The 22,072-nt window shown below is 46.7% G+C and overlaps 1 protein-coding gene and 1 pseudogene across 6 annotated transcripts in view; one reads left to right on the top strand and one right to left on the bottom strand.

The window, feature by feature from the left end:
- The window catches only part of Cnbd2 (cyclic nucleotide binding domain containing 2), a 63,693-nt gene that overhangs the window by 19,792 nt on the left and 21,829 nt on the right, over positions 1–22,072 (bottom strand). For 5 of the 6 annotated variants that reach the window (XR_003953718.1, XM_030252071.1, NM_027585.2 and 2 more), the window contains 5 exons: positions 20,434–20,597; positions 17,116–17,272; positions 16,565–16,716; positions 14,107–14,245; positions 2,538–2,652 (listed from right to left, as the gene is read on the bottom strand). Coding sequence is in view for 5 of the 6 variants with exons in the window: in XM_030252071.1 (XP_030107931.1) it covers positions 2,538–2,652; positions 14,107–14,245; positions 16,565–16,716; positions 17,116–17,272; positions 20,434–20,597 (727 nt within the window). In the remaining variant the exon portion in view is untranslated. Of the gene's footprint in view, positions 1–2,537; positions 2,653–9,365; positions 12,932–14,106; positions 14,246–16,564; positions 16,717–17,115; positions 17,273–20,433; positions 20,598–22,072 lie in introns of those variants that run through there. The other variant, XM_006500172.4, reaches the window with a different exon arrangement.
- Gm14253 (predicted gene 14253) lies at positions 7,796–9,190 on the top strand (annotated as a pseudogene).

Below are 22,072 nucleotides of genomic sequence, written 5' to 3'. Positions count from 1 at the left end.
AAATTTGTTCAGTACAGCCTTATATCTATGGGTTAACACTGATGTGAGAGGTGACATCCCTTTTGGTCTGCCTGTCACCTAGTAATCCTTTATTCACTCATCTAGGGAGTGGTCTATGAGTTTTATATATTCATTTGTTTAATATCCAAGTAAAGCTATGATATATGGAACATAATTTACATTTTACCGGACCCAAGGACATGGATGTACAAGGAGACAACCATTTGTCCAGTGTCACACAGGACCCTGTGGTCTGAGCCTCAGCTCCTTTTAGTTTGGTTGGTTGGGTTATTACTGTTTTTTTGAGACAGGGTTTCTCTGTATAACCCTGGCTGACCTGGAACTCACTCTGTAGACCAGGCTAACCTTGAACTCTCAGAGATCCGCCTGCCTCTGCCTCCCAAGTGCTGGGATTAAAGGCGTGTGCCACCACTGCCCGGCTCAGTAGGCTCTTAGTGCTGATACTGTCTATAAAGGGGAAGCCTAAAGACTTGAAGTGCTAACCGACAGCCACTACTGTGTGAGGCAAACCTTGGTCTGTCAAACTCCAAAATTCTCTTTGCCACACCCCACATGCACTTTTCTCTCCTGCTCACCCACCCATCCATGTTAGCTTCAGCTGTGATCGAAGAACAACTGGCCACATCCTCCAAGTGACTCTTGGAGACGCAAGGATTGCTAGGAGGGAGTTCAGAGCTGATACTTGGTAAGATGTGGAAAGAGATCCCTGAGGGATGTCTGATGAGGGCTGAGGCCTCTTTACACACACACACACACACACACACACACACACACACACACACACACTCACACACATTACACACTCTCCTCACACACACACATACACATAGCACACAAACACACACACAAACATCTCTTCTCTCTCTCTCTCTCTCTCTCTCTCTCACACACACACACACACACACACACACACACACACAGGTTGCTTGTGAACAGAACCAACATGACCCCTGAGTCAGGAGCAAGACGGGGGCCTTTGACAAACATGAAAGCTCTTGGTTTTCTCTCAGTAAGATGGGCCTGTGTTGTGCAGGTCTCCATTCTTAGCTTCTGTATGACCCTTAGACAAGAGTCTTGCCTCTCTGAGCCTCACTTTCTGTATCTGAAATGGAGACATAATTGTATCTTATTGAAACTCTGTAGTGTAGCAATTCTTAGTTGCCAACTTGACTATAATCTGGAATTATCTAAAATTCCCAAAAGGAGGGGCACACAAGTGAGGGATTTTTGCTTAATTTGAATGAGGAAGATCCACTTCTAATCCAGATCTTTTCAGTAGGAACACACACCTTTGATTCAGATCTTTAGAGAGGGAAAAAGCAACCTGTAATCTGGGCCACACCTTCTGCTGGCTAAGCTCTATCTAAGGACCTGAAGGAAGGAAGCTTGTTCTCCTCCTGCTTCCTCTCACGGCACTAGCAAGACCATTCAACCCTTCACCGACATTTGAGCCTACTTCTTTGTGAGTCCAGCGGAGACACCCAGCCTTGTGGACTTAACAGCTGCTGAATTCTTGGACCTTCTGTTCATCGGCAGTCATTGTTGGACTAGCTAGATCACAGCTTGTGAGCCATTCTAATAAATCTCCTTTCTAAATATGTAGAGAGATTCATTCTATAATTTCTGTTACTCTAGAGAACCCTGACTAATATATCCTTTATACGAATTACACTTATGTATAAACAGCCAAACTACTGGGTATATATGCAGAATTCAATGAATGATAGCAGCTACACATGGCATCGATATGAACTTAGATGGGCACCAGAGAATACACAGATACAAGCATATCTTTTTTGTTTTGTTTTTTCGAGACACGGTTTCTCTGTGTAGCTCTGGCTGTCCTGGAACTCACTCTGTAGACCAGGCTGGCCTTGAATTCAGAAATCTGCCTGCCTCTGCTGGGGTTAAAGGCGTGCGCCACCACGCCCAGCTTACAATCATATCTTAAGGACACACCTAAAACCATCCACAGGAGCAAAAGACACAAATGTCTTTTGATCCTGTGAGTCACTCTGAATACACACAAGATGCCTGGGATGGCCACAGGCCCGGGGAACTGGAGCTTAAATTCTAGGGAGACAGCTATTTAACAACCAATTCAGATTCAGTGTATGATTTCAATGGGACAGACATGGCAGAAGACAAATTCAGCAGACGCAAATGGGATATAGTGAGAGCTGAGGGAAGCGCTGCGTCAGCATGAGAAGTCTGGGAGCCGTCTCTGAATAAAGATTCTTTGGTAAGATGTGAGGGAGGAGTAGACAGAGCTGGGGAAAGACAGGGTAGGGGCGTGGAAAGCAGGAGGAAAGGCTTCCATAAACGAACCCAGCGAGAGGGAGGGGGCAGCCAGGCCAGCAGGCAGGAAGGACTCTTCAGTTCTTAGAAAAGAATGGTCAAAGCAGAAAAAAATGTCCACAAGTGCACTGGGCACTGGAGCCAGGAAAGGACCCAGGGGACACATGTTTCCCCAGCCAGCTGTGCTGTCAACTGGCAGATGTGGCCATGTGACTTACCATTGTCATGAATTCTCAGAGGTTTGTGATCCAGCAGCTCCAGTTGCTGCCAGACCCACTTGTAATAGGCACTGCAGTCGCCCAGGGCTACCAATCGCAGGATTTCACAGTTGCCCTGGACACATCAAGGGACACAAGCAAAGGGTTAGTTAGATCTGGACACCCCAGGCAAGGCCAGGTTTTGACCTCACCTCATCCTGTTTTGTTTTATTTGCTCAGTGTTTGTTCTCCTTGATAAAAATGTTATCTCCACATAAACAATTCAAACACCTACAGCAGCATAAAAACTAAACATAGTACTGACACTGACTAAGGTTACCATCAAGGATGGAAGGGGACACTTGGTGGCGCTGTGAACTGCAGGTTACACATCCCGTTGATACATACATTCCCTGACTTCTATAATTATATTGTAGTTAATTTTTTTCTTTTTTTTAGATTTATTTATTTTATTTATATGACTACACCATTGCTTTCTTCACACACACCAGAAGAGGACATCAGATCCCATTACAGATGGTTGTGAGCCACCACGTGGTTACTGGGAATTGAACTCAGGACCTCTGGAAGAGTAGTCAGTGCTCTTAACCACTGAGCCATCTCTCCAGCCTGTTAATTTCTAGTCTTAGACATGATGACCTATGGGGCTGGAGAGATGGCTCAGTGGTCTAGAGCACCAGCTGCTCTTCCAGACAGGCGTGGCCACCAGCAACCACACAGCTCACAAGCAGTTGCAACTCGCATTCTAAGGGATCGGACACTCTCTTCTGGCCTCTTCAGACAGCAGGCACACACGTGTTGCACTTATATACGTGCAGGCAAAATGTCCTTATATAGAAAACAAAACAAAACAAAACAAAACACCTTTTTTAAAAAAGCAAAAAATCACCTAGGTTCCCAAGGAAAGCAAGAACAACAGACGACACTCGCTCACACGCTCACATGTCAGGGGACAGCAGAGGATGCAAATGTGTGTTAACAGAAAAGCAGAAGAGGAGGAGGAGGGGGAGGAGGAGAAGGAGGAGAAGGAGGAGAAGGAGGAAGAAGAAAGGAGGAGGGGAGGAGGGAGGACAAGAGGGGAAGAAGGGGAAGAGGGAGAAGGAGGGGAGTACGGTAGCATACCCTTAATACCAGCACTTAGGAGGTAGAGGCAGGCAGCTCTCTATAAGTTCAAGGCCAGCCTGCTCTACATGACAAATCTCAAGGCAGCCAGGGCTACATAGAGAAATTTTGCTTCAAAAGACAAACAAAAAGAAACATCAGTTATACTTCAGGCCAGATATTATTCTATGCTATTGCTTTTCTTTGTATGTGTGTACATGTTTGTATGTGTGCCCCATGGGCCATGTGTGCGTGTGTGTGTGTGTCTGCCAGAGGATAGCATCATGTATCTTCCTCGATCCTTCTCTACCTTATTTTTAAAATTTTATTTATTTATTTTATTTATATAAATATACTGTAGCTGTCTTCAGACACGCCAGAAGAGGGCATCCAGTCCCATTTACAGATGGTTGTGAGCCACCATGTGGTTGCTGGGAATTGAACTCAGGACCTCTGGAAGAACAGTCGGTGCTTTGAACTTGGAGCTCTCAGATTCATTACATTCCTTGATCAGGGAGCCCAGGGCATCTTCCTGTCTCTGTCTCAACATACAGTTGAGTTAAAAAAAATCAGATGTATGTACTAATATTATTCCATTTATAACGAGGCTCAGAGGCTGGTAAAAGTGCTCTGTGGTAGGACTGGAGAGGTAGCTTAGAAGTTAGAAACACCAACTGCTTTTCCAGAGGACATGGATTCAATTGCCGCTCCCACTTGGCCACTGACAGCCATCTGTAACTCCAGTTCCAGGGGATCCAGCGCCCTCTTCTGACCTCCACAGGCACTGCACACATGTGTCGCACAGACACACATGCAGGCGAAACGCCCATATACACAAAAATAAATCTCCAAAGTAGCCTTTGGCAATATTAGGAGCGCCTTTGGGGAAAGTTTGTTTGAGAAAAAGCACAAGGCTGTCTTCTGGAGGCTGGGAATGTTCAATATGTTGATGTGGTGACAGCTGATAGGTGTAGAATCCATCAAGAGAAACGGTTCAGATTGGAAATTCCATTGCATACATTATACTGTTATACATCAAGAATAGCTTTTACATTTAATTTTACGTGTGTTTGCTTGTCTGTATATGCACCACACGCATGCAGGTACCCCAGGAGACTCAGATGATGCTCTTGGATTTCTTGGAAGGAATTGTGGGTAGTTCTGAGCTGCCTGAAGTGGCTTCTGGGAACTGAACTCAGGTCCTCTGCAGTGCTTAACCACAGAGCCATCTCTCCACACCCCAGAAAGCATTTTTTAAGAGATTCAGATTTGGCCATTTCTAATTTGTCATCATTCCCTATTTTGTTTAAGACAGAACAAAACCACCGTCTACCTTTCCAAAGTCCCCTATTCTCAGGGTGACAGTGACTCAATTCTGGGTAATGAAGACCGAGTAGAAAGTGCTGGATAACACTAGGAAAGCTACTGTCTTTCCTCGTCTCCTATTTTAACCCTGTTCAATCATAGACTTATGCTTACTTCTAGATGACATGAGAAAAGGACCTTATAGTGGTTTTCTATGCCCTGCACAGCAAGCACTCTTACACGCGCCTTTAATTTTTTTTTAGTTTGTTTGTTTTGAGACAGGGTCTCACTACATAGCCTTTACTGTCCTGGAACTCTGTAGACCAGGATTGCCTTGAACTTAGAGGCTGACCTGCCTCTGTCTCCTGAGTGCTGGGATTAAAGGTGTGGGCCACCACTGCCAGGCATCTTTTCATTCTATAGAGGCCACCGAGTCAGCTCCCAAATGCTGACGTTCTCCCCTAGGCCATCAGTGGGACGGTTCTTCTTGGGCACAGCCTCCTTATTTGCTTTGGTCAGTTTCCTTAGAGAAGAGGCTTGTGATGGTGTGGATGGAAAGTTTAAAGGCCAGTCTCTAACTCCTGCTCTTCGGATCGTGGGAGTTTGGATCAAGTCTCCAGGCCAAGTGTGGAGGCACAGGCCGTAGTCTCAGCACAACAAAGGCTAAGGCAGGAGGATTTCAAGTTTAGGGCCAGCATGGGCTACACAGAGAGACACTGCTTTTAAAAGAAACAATTACAAAGCAATCCTAGCATATTCGAGGCCCTGGGCTTAAATCCCAGCAGCAAGAAAAAAAAAATTCTAAGCTCCTTTTATGTCCTATCTTTATAGAAATCTTATCCTTTTTAAAAATATATTTATATTTTATTTTATATGTATTGTTGTAAACTCTCACAGATCTTTTGGAACTAGAGTAACAGACAGTTGAGAGCTGCCATGTGGGTCCTGGGAACTGAACCAGGGTCCTCTGGAACACTAGTACTCCTAACCACTGAGCCATCTCTCCAGCTTCAGGGATCTTATACTTCTTAATAGAATCTCTGAGAGACACAGAAGGATTGAGCCAGAAGGCAGCCTACTATTGGCAAGGGAACAGACATCTCATAAGCCGATGCTGTATGCCAGGCCCTGTCCTTGGGGCTCTATTCAGCATTCATTCAACAAATTCTTCTCACCCAATAAGGGCAGATGAGAGAGCAAGGATTCCTCTTGGGAAAGTCTCTTACAGCCCTTTATTGCATCTGGTACTTGCACAGAGAGGTCCAACCATGTGTCCCCAAGTGGCTCAGAATGGATCAATTATGGCCAGTAACTGAGTTTGAGATCCCAGTAGGAATGCTATTCCCCAAGACCCCCTTAGGAGAAAGCAGCTGCTGGTTGCTGGCTTCAGCCTCTAGTGACAGGAACACAGGAGTCAGGATGCTGAGGAAGTCTGAACAGGCAAAGAGCCAGCTACACAGCAAACACAAGTGAGACAAGAGAGCTGTCCCTTCCAAAGAGCAGGGGCATCTCAGTTCCAGCTAGAGGACACACCGGATCTGGCATGCCGTGGCCTGCTCTGAATTCTCGAAGCCACAGAGGAGGACTGCCATATAAACCTTAATGTTAAAGTCTAGATTTTAGTAAAGCACTATAAGGAACAAACCTAGCTCCACTCACTGCTGGCCCAGGGGTGCCCTACCTGCACCCACACTGTGGCCTCCACATTCCTTCCTCAGGAGCCCCAACTTTCCTGGAATCGCTTGTGTGGCACGTAACTGCCACACAGGTTTTGCAATGAACCAATCTGTAGGGAGAGACAGGAATTTCCCTTTTAAAAAGTACTCTAGGGATGGAGCAGAGACTGAAGGAATGGCCAACCAATAACCAGCCCAGCTCGAGACCCATCCCATGGGTGAGCACCAATCCCCAACACTATAACTGATACTCTGTTATGCTTGCAGACAGGAGCATGGTATCCTCTGAGAGGCTCCACCCAAGGGCTGACTCAGACAAATACGAACACCCACAGCCAAACAGTAGATGGAGCTTGGGGACTCTTATGGAAGAACAGGAGGACAGATTGTGGGCCCTGGAGGGGATAGGAACTCCACAGGAAGACCAACAGAATCAACTAACCTGGATCCTTGGGGCTCTCAGAGTCTGAACCACCCACAAAAGAACATACAGAGGCTGGACCCAGCCTTCTCCATATATATGTAGCAGATGTACAGCTTGGTCTTCATGTGGGTTCCAAACAACTGGAACAGAGGCTGTCCCAAAAGCTGCTGCCTGTATGTGGGATATGTTCTACTAGCTGGGCTGCCTTGTCTGGCCTCTGTGGGAGAGGAAGAGCCTAGCTTCACAGAGGCTTGAAGTGCCAGGGTGGGAGGGGCCCCCACCTGCTCAGAGGAGAAGGGGGGTGAAGACTGGAGGGGGCGACAACCGGGAGCAGGGTGTAAAGTGAATAAGTAAAATAGATTTTTAAAAACTACTCTAGTAGCCGGGCGTGGTGGCGCACACCTTTGATCCCAGCACTCCGGAGGCAGAGGCAGGCAGATTTCTGAGTTCGAGGCCAACCTGGTCTACAAAGTGAGTTCCAGGACAGCCAGGGCTACACAGAGAAACCCTATCTCAAAAAACAAAAAACAAAACAAAACTACTCTAGTGTGCTTCAGAATTCTTGGAGCTTTGTTAACAAGCCCTCCCTCCTGGACTTTTGGATTTAATAGCTCTTGGGTCTGAGAATTTGCAATATATATATATATATATATATATATACATACATACATACATACATACAGGTCTACAGAGTGAGTTCTAGGACAACCAGGGCTACACAGAGAAACCCTGTCTTGAAAAAACAAAAACAGGGGTCCTTCCGGCGTCGCCTGAGTGAATTGATCCGGGAGTTGAAGAGGGCTCCAAAGGTGGGAAGTGAAGTCCGTGCCTCAGTTGCCGATTGCTGTTCTTCTTTGTGTACCAGTCTTTATCACATACACATAAAAAAGGGAAGAAATTCGGCAGTGAATGAAGATTCCTCTGCATTTTAGCATTGCTTTTTCTACTGTAGTTGGCTTTTGAATGAGGATGACAATGGAAGAGATGAAGAATGAAGCTGAGATCACTTCCATGGTTTCTATGCCTCTCTATGCAGTCATGTATCCTGTGTTTAATGAGCTAGAACGAGTAAATTTGTCTGCAGCTCAGACTCTGAGAGCCGCTTTCATTAAGGCTGAAAAGGAAAATCCAGGCCTCACACAAGACATCATTATGAAAATATTAGAGAAAAAAAGTGTAGAAGTTAACTTCACTGAGTCCCTCCTTCGTATGGCAGCTGATGACGTAGAAGAGTACATGATTGAGCGGCCAGAGCCAGAATTCCAGGACCTAAATGAAAAGGCACGGGCACTTAAACAGATTCTCAGTAAGATTCCCGATGAGATCAATGACAGAGTGAGGTTTCTGCAGACAATCAAGGATATAGCTAGTGCAATAAAAGAACTACTTGATACAGTGAATAATGTCTTCAAAAAATATCAGTACCAGAACCGCAGGGCACTTGAACACCAAAAGAAAGAATTTGTAAAATACTCCAAAAGTTTCAGTGACACTCTAAAGACTTATTTTAAAGATGGCAAGGCAATAAATGTGTTCATAAGTGCCAACCGGCTAATTCATCAAACCAACTTGATACTTCAGACCTTCAAAACTGTGGCCTGAAAGTTGTATATGTTAAGAGATGTACTTCTCAGTGGCAGTATTAAACTGCATTTATCTGTAAATTTTAAAGTTTGACTGTATAAATTATCAGTCCCTCCCGAGGGACCTAATCCAGGATGTTGAATGGGATTATTGCCATCTTACACCATATTTTTGTAAAATGTAGCTTAATCATAATCTCACACTGAAGATTTTGCATCACTTTTGCTATTATCATTCTTTTAAGAATTATAAGCCAAAAGAATTTACGCCTTAATGTGTCATTATATAACATTCCTTACAAGAACTGTAAATATTGGTGTTTGTTTCTGACATTTTAACTTGAAAGTGATATGCTGCAAGATAATGTATTTAACAATATTTGGTGGCAAATATTCAATAAATAGTTTACATCTGTTAAACATTTCTTTACTTGAAAAAAGATGCATATATATATGTGTGTGTGTATATATGATCAGAAGACCAAGACAACTTGGTATAATGTTAAAGATCTTCTAATGGGAGCTTACTAGCAGTTTATCAAAAAATAAAGGAACGAGAATTCCAAAAACAAAAAAAAAGAAAAGAAAAGAAAAGAAAAAACAAAAACAAAAAAAAACCCAAAACCAAAACCAAAAAAAAAAAAAACAAAAACAAAAAAACAGACCTATGATTCTGGCTGGAAGGTGGGGTAGGCATAGGTGGAACTGGGTGGCTTTAGGACAGTACAGTTATTATATATCACACTAGGTTGATACTTGCCAATACCCATAGGCTGTCCAACACCAGGAGGGTGTCCTGGAATGCGCTATATAGCCCAGGCTGGCCTCAGTTTTGAATCAATCTTCTGATGTCAGTGTCTCAGGTGCTTGGACTGCAAGAGCACAGACATACACCACTGCACCTGGATGAGACTCTGATTTATTGGGGTTTTTTGTTTTTGTTTTTGTTTTGTTTTGTTTTGTTTTGTTTTGTTTTGTTTTGTTTTGTTTTTTGAGGCCATGTCTCATAGCCAACGATGACTCCCAACTCCCTAGATAGCTAAGGATGACGCTGAACCCCTGTGTCTACCTCCGGATGGTAGGATTACATAGAGCGGCCACTGTACCTGACAGAACTTGTGTCTCATGAGCTCCCAACTATGGCTGCCGGCTGGGCTGGGCCCTGTTTAGAAGCCCTGGGGTGGCAGATGAACATTAACCAAGGATGCTTTAAAAAAAGTTATTTTTTTAAAAGACTTATTATTTTTTGATTGCACACAGATGCACTTGTGCAAAGGTGTGTGTGTGTGAGTGTGTGTGTGTTTGTGTGTGAATTCAGTTGCCATCTGAGGCTAGAAGAATGTATCACATACCCTGGAGCTGGAGTTACAGGTGGTTGGTAGCCTTCATAAGAACAGTACATGTTCTTAATAGCCGAACCATCTCTCTAACACACCTTCTGTTTTTTTTTTTTTTTTTTTCTTTTTTTGGTTTTTCGAGGCAGGGTTTCTCTGTGTAGCCCTGGCTGTCCTGGAACTCACTCTATAGACCAGGCTGGCCTCGAACTCAGAAATCTGCCTGCCTCTGCCTCCCGAGTGCTGGGATTAAAGGCGTGCACCACCATGCCCGGCTCACACACCTTCTTTAAAATTAAAAAAAAAAAAAAGATTTTGAACATTAAACTATTGCAAGACTTTTTGAATGAGTGGTCCCATTTTTTGTTTGTTTGTTTTTGTTTTGTTTTGTTTTGTTTTGTTTTAACCAGACAGGGTTTCTCTGTGTAGACCTGGCTATCCTGAAACTCACTCTGTAGACCAGGCTGAACTCAGAGTTCTGCCTGCCTCTGCCTCCCGAGTGCCTGAGATTAAAGGCGTGTGCCACCACGCCCGGCCGTGAGTGGTCCCATTTTACAGATGAATAATGGAGGTGAGAACAGAATGAAAGCCATTCCAGTGGCCCTGGGTGGTCCTGTAACCTCAGCCTTCCAAGCCTGAGGCAGAGAACATGAAGTTTAGCATAGTCAGTCCCCCGAACCTGTAGAGTCCGGAAGCCAATCATTTCAATTCCTGCTCTTGCAGCAAAGGTGCTGGGGCTCTTTGGGTCCCACTGGTGGATGTGCTGGTTCCCACAGGCTGGGAAGTGCTGGTTAGCTGCTTGTTTACTGTGGGCAAGGGCTGTGAGAGTGGCTTCCTCCTTCGCCTGAGTATCGGGCATTTGCAGTTCAGAATCTGCCTCGGCAGCTTTCCCCACCCCTCCAGCCCTCCACCAATCTGCTACCTACTTAACTAACAGGCCTGAGATAAATCCCCTTTTGCTCTGGTGATAGCCAGCCTTAATCCCTTTGGGAGAGGGGCCTGGCCCGGGAAGAACAACACTCCCCCCAGTGGTGCTGATAAGTTTAACAATGGAGAAACGTGCACTTTCCCCAGGCACACAAATGTTACCACATAAGGGGTGCATTAGGCCCCCGCATGGGGCATAGGAATTCTCAACAGTGGAGACAGGAGGATGAAGAGTTCAAGGCCACCTTGGGCTACAAATAGATGCCCTGTCTCCAAAATAAGACTGGCAGATGTTAGAAAATGTATAATTAATATAAACTATCTTTTAAGGGGGCATGGGGGTGTATCTCAGTGGTAAATACACCCGTGGTTCAATCCTTGGCATGACAAAAATAGGGGGTGCCAACACTACTCATATTGAATAAAATACGCACACTTATTAGAAATTCCCTAGTGAGTTTTAAAAAAATCCCAAAAGCCATCTCTCAGTCTCACATGAGGCTTCCTCTTGAGAGGGCCTCATGCCACAGCATGGATGTGGAGGCCAGAGGACAGCTTGGGATTGGTTCTCAACATCCACCGTGTCAATGAATCCCAGGGATTGAACTCAGGTCATCAGGCTTGGCGGCAAGCTCCTTTGCTCACTGAATCATATTGCTGGCCCCAAGATCCTTTTTGTATTTGATTTTTTCCTCATAGAACACCATGGCCCCAGGTTACTGAAGGCACGAATCATTTTTTAGATTTTAGGCAAGAGAACTTTCCAAGCTCAGGAATTCCTGGTTTGTCCCACCGGCCTGGTTTTTTTTTTGTTTGTTTGTTTTTTGTTTTTTGTTTGTTTTTCGGGTTTTTTTGTTTGTTTGTTTTGTTTTTGAGGCAGTGTTTCTCTGTGTAGCCCTGGCTGTCCTGGAACTCACTTTGTAGACCAGGCTGGCCTCAAACTCAGAAATCCGCCTGCCTCTGCCTTCGGAGTGCTGGGATTAAAGGCGTGCGCCACCACACCCGGCCCACCGGCCTGTTTTGACCTCCCCCTATTGATCTCCAAAAGATCTGGTTCATTTGTCTCCTCTCACACTCTCTGCCCTGTCGAGCAAGCGTTTTCCTACCGGGTCTTCAGAGGATGACCACTTGGTATGCAGCAGACACTTGAAATAGTATGCATTTAATTAGTATTCATTAAGTGTCCTGTCCCGCCCTTTTCTTAATCACTCCACTGGTGGGAGGGGTCTCTGTCATTTCCATTTGATGTTTGTGAAGTCACAACGGAATGGAAATGTTTTCTGGAGTCCCTTTCCCAAATCTGTCTGTTGTTACATCATGGCTGCAGCTCAGAAGCGGAGGGGAGTGGGGGAGGAAGTGTCAGTTGCGATCCAGTTATACTTCCAATTTACAGTGAGCTCCTGGGGGTCTCACCCTCCCTCATCCTGATTTTCTAGTCCCCATTGAGATGAGCTTTTATGTCTTTTCCTGCTCCAAAGGCAGGCTCAGGGAGCACTCCTCCCAGAGGCAAGCAACCGCACTTGGTCCCCTATCCTGCGGTGACACTGTCTGCTTGAGGACGACAAATGGGTTGGTTTCATGTTGTGGCACTGCAGCATACTGAGGCTCTCTGTCACTATCTTCCACAGTAAACTCAAGGCTCGGACAGGAAGTCAGTGCACGGCGTGCGGTTGGTTCCACAAAATGAATCTGGCCAGTTTTGGGCCTCTGCTCTTGACTGAGAAAGCCTCTAGAGTTGCCTGCAGGAGTTACATGAATCCCAAAGAGCTCCCATTGTTATCCCGTGTCTCCTATATGAGTGTTCTAAAATATCTTTACATGTGATTATTATCAACAAAGTTATAAGTTAAACAACAAAAAAAAGTATTGTGTTACCAACTCATAAAATGGCTGATATGTAACACTCAGCTGGGGATGCCCACACAAGCCAATTCCAGAGCATGTCAGTCCTGTGTATACCTTGGATCTACGGGTCTCATCTTCCTCTCGGCTCCTTCAGGAAGTTCCTTCAAAGCCTCCAGCCTTGCAGCAGTCCTCCCAGTCCCTGGAAACCACTTATAAATATCCCTGGCACTTGGCATTGTCAGCTTTGACTATGCTGCAGGTCCAGTGGACGAGACGGAGAAAATGAGCCTTCCCCATCTTTGCCTCCGTTCATACCCTGGACCAGCATAAGGTTGGCCAAAATGCACCAAATGTCTTTGGTGATGTGCAGTGTAAGGAACTGGCCGGTCAACTTCAGTCCCAGTTCTCTAGAAGAGCTTTGGAGTCAGACAGAGCTGGGTTGAACCTTGCCCCCTCCCTTCCACTCCATGACCGTAGACAGCCATATTCTTGTACCTTGGTTATTCTCTGTCAGAAGAGAGCGAGTGCCCTACCAACCTCTGGGAGGCTAGTGTGAGGCCAAAATGAGACGGGAGTTGTGAAACCTAAACGAACTCATCTGTGGTTATAGCTACCCATAGTCTTCCTAAGTGTGAATATTAACTGGGAAGCTTTAGAAGCGCACAGATCGTAAGCCTGAAGTTGTGCACCTTTCTGAGTACCACGAATCTATTTCTTGCCACCCTTTTCTGTCATGCCTGGGACATGAGCCATGACCAGTGTGTCCATGGCATATGCACCGTCTACCTGGGAGGCCTGTTAAATCCCTCAGTTAACAGCTCCACTGTGCAAACATCAGGTGACTGTTTTACCTCACAGTGGCCCCAGAACACACAAATTGTGGTTTATTTTGTGATAGAAATACAATTTCTATAAATTTCATCTTAGGCTATTAGAAAAAAAAAGGTGAGGATATGGTTCTTCCGTATTTAACAGCTGCTTTATGATGACTTAGTCTCCTGCTGTGTCTAAGTTATGAAGCTGAATTATAGGGGTGTATGCAGCAAAAGATGTAGTTCATAGAGTTAGGTCCTACGCTCATTTTCCAACATTCGAAATGCACTCCCATCCCCACCTCCACTAACAGGGGTGCACTGTACATCCCGACCCACTGAGGCACAGTGACCCACTGAGACACAGTGACCCTCTGAGGCACAGTGACCCACTGAGACACGCTCTCTGTGCTTTGCCCCGGAGGCATGAAGCCAGAACAAGGAAGGTCAGAAAAATACACGTGCTGTGTATACTGCAGAACAGGCTCAAATATGTCTGCCTGGCCCGAGGGCTTTAGATGAGACCTGCTCTTCCCAGCTTTGCTCCCAGATCAGACCTCACCTGGCAGATAAATGTGATGAATGCCGAATTCATAAAGTCTTTAGACACCATCTGTCCGTATGAGAACCTCTCTATCCTCCCCAAGGCCACCAGCTTCCAGAGCTTCTCTTCAGACCAAGACTGGAATATGTCCAAGTTCCTGGGGGAGAGAGAAGCCTATTAGAACTTTGGCTCTTGGGAAAATGCCTGGGGTGTAAGATTTTGCCAGGACACATGCAGGTACCTCACCCAGTCTGTGGTCACCCATTTCTTCAAGGCCTCCTCTTCAGCTGAGGGCCCCTCCTTGTTGCTGCTCAAACTCTGGGGTTGCGCAGTACCCCACTCTGATTCTATATCCAGGAATCTTCTTCCAAATCTCCTCTGCTACTCTTTACAGCTCCAGCTTGACAAGCTCACCCCATGCCAAGGAATGTCAGCTCAGGTGAGGTTTCTTACTTCAGTGCACTGGCTACTCGGTCCTGCCCTGCCTCTGGTCTTGGAGCTTAAACCATCCTCTAGCAGCCTCAGGCCTGTGAACTTCAATCATTTTGCTCTGATCCCGAGGAAAGTCAAGATGTCTGGAGTCTTTTGGAGTTGTTTAAAGGTCCACTCCAAAGAGGCCATCTCTTCCCCTAACCTCTTGGACCTTGAGTCAGAAGCTGTGTCTCTCTGGTTGTTGGCTCCAAGGGGCTGCTAACAGTGACACATTTCCCTTAGTGCTAACATGTGATGGGCTCAAAACTCAATGGACCCAGGTTGGCTGAGCTGGTTAACTCAAGTTTACATGGGCATCAAACATGCTGAGTTCATTTCTGAGCAAGACATAGGAACAGGTCATACAGGGCCATACCCTGACCCCAGAGGGCTGTCTAGAGAGGAGGAAGAAGAACATCCCAGAAGAGCATCCTACTATGTGCCATGTACCGGGCCCTCCCCTCTATCACTTCATCCCATCATTACATCTTGGAAGAGAGCTCTCACCACCCCATTTCATGAAGCAAGAGACTAAAACCCAAGAGTTAAAGCCTTACCCCGAGTTGCCTTAGACCTGAGGCTGTGGATTTGGGCTGGGCCCATGTCCTGGGCTCAGGAACAACTGATCCAGTCGCAGCATGGAGCTGAGGCTGGTGAACCTTCTATACACTCAAGCTGCTGAACTACTAACCAGCCAAACCATAGCACACCGTTAACTCGGCTGTAGCAACCAACTTCTCCTTCATGTCCTCTCAGTGTCTCTGTGCCACTGGCTGTGATTCTCAGAATAAGCTCCACTAAACGTAATTAGTCCATGGAACTTTCCTCTTAGTGAGCCTAGGAGCTGAGGTTTGGTGTGAGACCCCTTTCCCCACTGTTTCCACTCCTCCCAGACACCCTCTCTACCCATTTTCAGGCTCCATGCACTCAGTGATGCTACCGTCCAGGCCAGACACAGGGCTAGATGCCGCCCTCCAGTACAGCTTCATTTAGTCAGCACTGAACATCAAGTGCATTTGGCACTATGACAACAGGAAGATAACAGTGGTGGAGAGGCCATACTGGCCCCTGTTGGCACGGTACTGTCAGATATGGCATGCAAACTATGAAACAATTACTACACAATGGAGAGTCATGGTATGGGGAGGGTTTTCAAGGAATACAGGGTACAAAAGCACTGTAAATGGGGCGCCCTATCTATTCTAAAGCAACAATAGGTGAGGTACATTAAGTGAAATAGAACACTGGGACCTTGGTTTGGTTTGGGTTTGTTTGTTTGTTTGTTTGTTTGTTTGAAGACAGGTTTTGCTGTGTAGCCGTGGCTGTTCTGGAACTCACTCTATAGACCAGGGTATCCTTGAACTCACAGAGATCTGCCTGCCTCTGCCTCCCAAGGGCTGGGATGAAAGGTGTGTGCCGCCACCACCACCCAGACCTTGTTATTTTTTTAATTAGATATGACATGTCATCATCCCCGTACCCTCATCTACACACTGAGGGAAATCAAAGGGACAGCCTCACACGATTGGATATGAGATGAATACAATGCTGGTACAAAGGACTTAGTCCCTGCCTGGCCCAGGATGCACTCAGCCTCTGTCAGCTACTCTCCAAAGGAAGAGATATTCGAGCTGAGCTATGAAGGCAACACTTGGTTTTGGGGGGATTTTTTGTGTGTTTGTTTGGTTGGTTGGTTGGTTTGGTTTGGTTTGGTTTTTCAAGACAGGGTTTCTCTGTGTAAACCTGGCTGTCCTGGAACTCACTCTGTAGACCAGGCTGGCCTCGAACTCAGAAATCTGCCTGCCTCTGCCTCCCAAGTGCTGGGATTAAAGGCATGTGCCACCACTGCCCGGCTGAAGGCAACGTTTGGAGTGTGGCTAGATAGAGAAGCTGGATGGGGACGGAGATTTCCACCCAAGGCCAATAGCAACCACCAGCACATTTCCAATCGAAGGCAAAGCCACGGCCAGGGAAAGGGAAAAGACATCCAATGAGGCGGGGTTACCTAAAAAAGTTGTACCGATACTGAGTTTCCTTCTGAACTTCGTCACCCAGCTTATTTGCAACGAAATCCTCTCTGTCGACCACCAGGAACTCTGTCTCCTCCATGCAGACCACCGTGGCACTCCTTACTGTGGTGCTTAGAAGGCCCATTTCCTGGGGGAAGCAAGGACAAGGGCAGGTGTGACTCCACACTCAGTCCTGCATCCATCTTCCCTGCCTCTGGCCCCCTCCCCTTCACCCTCCCACCCTTTATTTGTATATGGGAAAGAGACAACAGGTCTGAACAGGCTAGAGCAGAGGGAGTGGAGAGGCCTCGGTGGAGTCTCTGGCATCCAAGTGTCTATGAACGGTGAAAAGGCAAACACGGGTGAGGAGATGTGTGTAGTCCTACTCATCGGCATCTGACAGGTAAGGAAAGGCCTTGGGGCCTATGTGGGCCAGTGACTTGCACAGAGGACAAAGCAGTCAGGGCCTGGGTAAGAGGTTGAAGCAGGCGTCCCCTCATCCCCCAACCCCAAGCCCCAGAAGCAGAGGCCCTTCCCCGTGGCTTACCCCGAAGGAGCCACCCCTGTGCAGCAGTGTTGGGTGAGGGTCCAGGAAAGCACTGCTCCCATCCTCGTCCTCAGTTATGGCCACTGTGCCCAGGTAGATGAAATAAAAGCTATTGCCCATCTGCCCCTTCTTGACGATGACGCGCCGGCGACCGAACCTGGGGAAGGTTGTGGAGGGACAGCGTTTACTTCTAAAGTATTCCAGACTCAGCGTTGTGTGCTCAGGGACATGAGGGCACAACCTTAGAGTAGATAGAAGAGACTTCAGACCAGCCCATCCCCTGTCTGTCAGGCAGGGCCCTTCACTCACACGTAGCCAGTCTCCTGCCTCAGAGGAAGCAGCAGCTGCTTCAGTTTGGCTTCACTGTTGGTTAAGCTTAGCATCCATGTGTGTTTGACTGACAGTACATGACCAGAGGTGCCCAAGGCCATGGGGACATAGAGAAATTGAGCAGTGGCAAGCACTGGCTTTAGAGCCACACCTGGACCAAATCCTGGTTCTGTACTTGGCCTTGTGACTATAAACAGGTCATCTCTTTGAAGCTGTTTCTCTTGTCGGAACTCTAGATGACATGCTTAGGAGAAGGCAGAGAAAGGGGCCAGAGGAGGTACTAGATGCCAAGCCTGATGACCCAAGTTTGTCATCAGGACCCATGTGGTGGGAGGAGAGAACTCATCCCCTCAAGTTGTTCTCTGACCTCCGTGGAGATGCTGCACATGCCCCTCCCAAATGAACGATAAGAGAGGAGGGACACCATCTCTCTAGTAGCTCTGTATGCCACTTAGGACACGCATACCCAAGCCTAATGCTAATAGGATTCTTTAACAGTTCTTAAACCCAGACCCCACCGATGACTCCAGATGAAGCCAATCCAATGGATGGAATTAAAGGAGGAAGAAGGAAAAAAGAAAAAAAAAAAAAAGGAGAAAAATGCCAAGGCTGACCCATGAGATAATCTTTCCCTCTGGAGTCAGTCTGAAGGGGCCATTAGGAGCTATGGCAACTATTTTAGCACTATGAGGAGGGAGACTAGGCTTGGGGGCCGGGGGACCTGGGCCTGGCATCTCAGCTGAGAGGTTAAGACAAGAAGATCTTCAGCCTGGGGCTTGCCTGGGCTACGGGGTGAATTTGAGGCTATCCAGAACAATTTAGTAAGATTATCTCAAAACAACAATGCCGGGTGTGGTGGCACACACATTTAATCCCAGCACTTGGGAGGCAGAGGCAGGCAGATTTCTGAGTTCGAGGCCAGCCTGGTCTACAAAGTGAGTTCCAGAGAAACCCTGTCTCGAAAAAAAAAAAACAAAAACAAAACAAAACAAAAAAAAACAACAACAACAAAATGTGAAAAGGGACTGGGGGTTGCTTCTACGACAAGCTGAGTGCAAGAGAGCAAGAAGTCTGCACTCAATCCCAGTGCTAGAAGACGAACACGGGGCAGACTGGCCCTGCTCACACTGACACTGAGACAGACACGGGACAGACTGGCCCTGCTCACACTGACACTGAGACAGACACGGGACAGACTGGCCCTGCTCACACTGACACTGAGACAGACATGGGACAGACTGGCCCTGCTCACACTGACACTGAGACAGACACGGGGCAGACTGGCCCTGCTCACACTGACACAGACTTTTCAGGGGATCTAGGGATGGGTTTTCTTTATAGCTAAAGACCTCTGTCTAAAATGCTAATTCCTAGTCCCAGGGATGAGTAACAATTAGCAGAGGGCTTTAAGGATTATCTCTTTGCCTAAGCTGCCCCCACATCTATCTGAAATTCAGTCAACACTGGCATTATTTCACTAATGAAAATTCCAAAGCTCTAAAGGTTAAGTGGCCAGCTCGGAGTCACACTGGAACAAATGTGGCATTTAGCTGCTTGCTCCATGATTTTCTTTTTCCTCCAGGACACCGCGGATGCTTTGGACACCGAGCTGCTAGCTTGCCTTTCTTTCCTCCTCCTCTTGTTCTTTTGATGTGGAATCTTTTTCTTTTCTTTTTTTTTCTTCTTTCTTTCTTTCTTTCTTTTTTTTTTTTTTTTCGAGATAGGGTTTCTCTGTGTAACCCAGGCTGTCCTGGAACTCACTCTGTAGACCAGGCTGGCCTCTAACTCAGAAATCTGCCTGCCTCTGCCTCCCAAGTGCTGGGATTAAAGGTGTGCGCCACCATGTCCAGCTTGATGTGGAACCGTTAGAGAAAAGAGTAAACTGCTCTTCTTCTCCCCTGGATGTGAATAAAGCAAATAGTCCTCTCTGTTGGAATGTCCTGGTCGACAATTCCACAGTTAAATCTGTCCACTCTTTAAGTTAATTTTATAATTATTGCATTAGTGTATATTTGAGTGGAGGCAGGAGGATAGCTCACATGAGCTGACTATCCTTCACCTTGTGGGCCCAAGGGATTGAACTCAGTTTGTCAGACCAGGAGCAAGCACTTTACACACTAAGCCATGTAATACCGTCTTCTCTGTAAGGCTGATGACCAAGCCATCTTGCCCAAGGAGTTATCCTGCCCTTGTCACAAGGGATCGTGCATCAGCCAAAAGGAGTCTAGATCTACAGATAGCAGTACACGCGGTCCCTAGGATCAGCAACATACAAACCTAGTGACTTCATACCCTGGGTTCTCAAAATGGGCCTAACCTCAATTTCCTAGGGTGCCCCCAAGAAGCCCCTGAGATGGCTTCTCAAGGCATAGCTCCATAATACATCCATGACTTCTCCAGTACAAGATATTTACATGATATTGTATGCTATGAGCCCTTTAACAGGCTGGTTCAGTGGGTAAAGGCACTTGCCACCAAGTTTGGTATCAGAAACACGCATGGTAGAAGGGAAATGACTCCTGTACATCTGTGCACTGTCCTGTGACCTCCACACAGAATAAACAAACAAACAAATAAACAAATAGATAGATAGATAGAGATAGATAGATAGATAGATAGATAGATAGATAGATAGATAGATAGATAGATAGATAAATTTAAGCTAGGTTTATTTGTACACGCCTTTAACCCCAGCATTTGGGAGGCAGAGACAAGCAGATCTTTGAGTTGAGATCCTGATCTACAGAGTGAATTCTAAGACAATAAGGGCTACCCAGAGTAACACTTGAAAAGTATGTGAACTAGACTAGATAGGGTCAGAGCGCCTGTCTGATCATCTCGGATTCCAGGACTGTCATCTGAGGAGGACTCTCAGTAAGTGACTAAGCTGTGCTGCTACCCTTCCCAGGAAGCACTTGGGTAATCTGCTGTGTCTTTCCCCTCCAGGGTCCCCGAGTCTCTGAAGCAGGGGCTGTTCCCCTCACTGACCTTTCAAAGCGTATGACCTTGGCCAGGAGCAGCTGTAGAGACTCTGTGTAGCTGCGGTAGCAATCTAGAGCCTGAAGAATATTGCAGAGGTCTTGGATCTCCTGGTGGGTCCTCCAGGATGGCTTCTTCTGTGTGATAGAAATGGCCCTCGGAGGGAAGTGACCCTGGGAAGACATGGCCAGAGGACTCCAGCAGGCGACTCTCCATATTGTTGCTTTCACGCTCACCCATTCTACTCACGGGAAGAGCTGACACGGACTAAGGGTTGGGTGCCAACCATCAGAGTGAGCATCTTACACACCCATCTCACAACATCTTCATCCAGCAGGAGAATCATTTCCATATGGATGAAGGAACTCAGAAAGCAGGGTATGCCAAAAGCAAAAGCAGGGTATGGGGCTATCCTGCACCAGGACCTCACAGTCCCCCGAGCACAGACACACTTAAACTGAGGGAGAGCTGTCCTTGTCTCGGCTAGCATGCTCTTCTGTGTAGGGGCCAGTTGGGCCCGGCTCATTGGACTGACACTGTCTACAGGCTGTGCCAGTCACTGTAGATATCCCTTCTGAAGCCTTCTTGCTTTTCTCAACTCCTGTGCACAGAATGTCCCGCCCCTTAGTTCTAGAATCCTCTGGTGCTTAGACAGGTCCCTGGTTTCCCCTGGGATAATCAGGGTAAAATTCTGGCAACCTTTCATATCTAGCATTAGGCATCGGCTGCTCTGAAAAACTGAAGAATTCAGAAGATTTCCCTCGCTACGCTTCACTAATGTTTTTTTTTTTTTTTTTTTTTGAGACAGAGTTTCTCTGTGTAGCCTTGGCTGTTCTGGAACTCACTCTGTAGACCAGGCTGGCCTCAAACTCAGAGATCCGCCTGCCTCTGCCTCCCAAGTGCTGGGATTAAAGGCGTGCACCACCACGCCCGGCATACGCTTCACTAATGAAGGGACATGAAGGTCAAATCCAGGAGAGCCACGTAAGAGGACCCACACCTCCAAGGGGTAGGGTGGAGCAGTGGAACAAGCACAGTGTTGTTAGTACTGATTACAAAGTTCTGTTCTCCCTCTTTCCTCAGAGAAGAGCCCAAATGGGTGAGACCAGGGTGGCGTCAGGTCTGAGAGAGTTAGACTGTGACTGACTCCTATAAATAGACAGGCCCCTTTAACTTTAAAGTTGGATATTAAATAAGGATTTAATATCCAGGATTTGGTGGTCAGAAGAGAGGAAGGAAGTAATGGTGCTGGAGTTGAAAGACCGCACACATCACACGGGCCAAAAGACCCATCCAGATAAAGCCCTTCTCATGTCAGAGTGGGACTGCAGCTTAAAGAGCATCCAACATAGAGGGCCATGTATACTGACATCCCTCAGAGAGTTCAGGGCCAAACCAGAACTCACCAACAGGCCAAGGGGTTTCCCACCATCTGGCTTTCTTCTCCTCTGGCTGGGCATCCTGTGTCCTCTGTTTTGCTTTCTGCTGTTTTCCCATAAGTCCAAGCCCAGAAACTCTTAGATTGGCTCTTCTCAGTGAAACAGTGGTAACAGTTGATATGTCAGGGACAAGGGGCAGGATCACTGTGATTAGAACTAAGTGGCCACTTCATAGTGCCCCTGGTGCTGGCAGAATCCGAACTGAAACC

Source organism: Mus musculus, chromosome 2, assembly GCF_000001635.26.
Source record: "Mus musculus strain C57BL/6J chromosome 2, GRCm38.p6 C57BL/6J".
In the NCBI taxonomy this organism is placed as follows: domain Eukaryota; kingdom Metazoa; phylum Chordata; class Mammalia; order Rodentia; family Muridae; genus Mus; species Mus musculus.
This window is presented reverse-complemented; position numbering and strand designations above follow the sequence as displayed.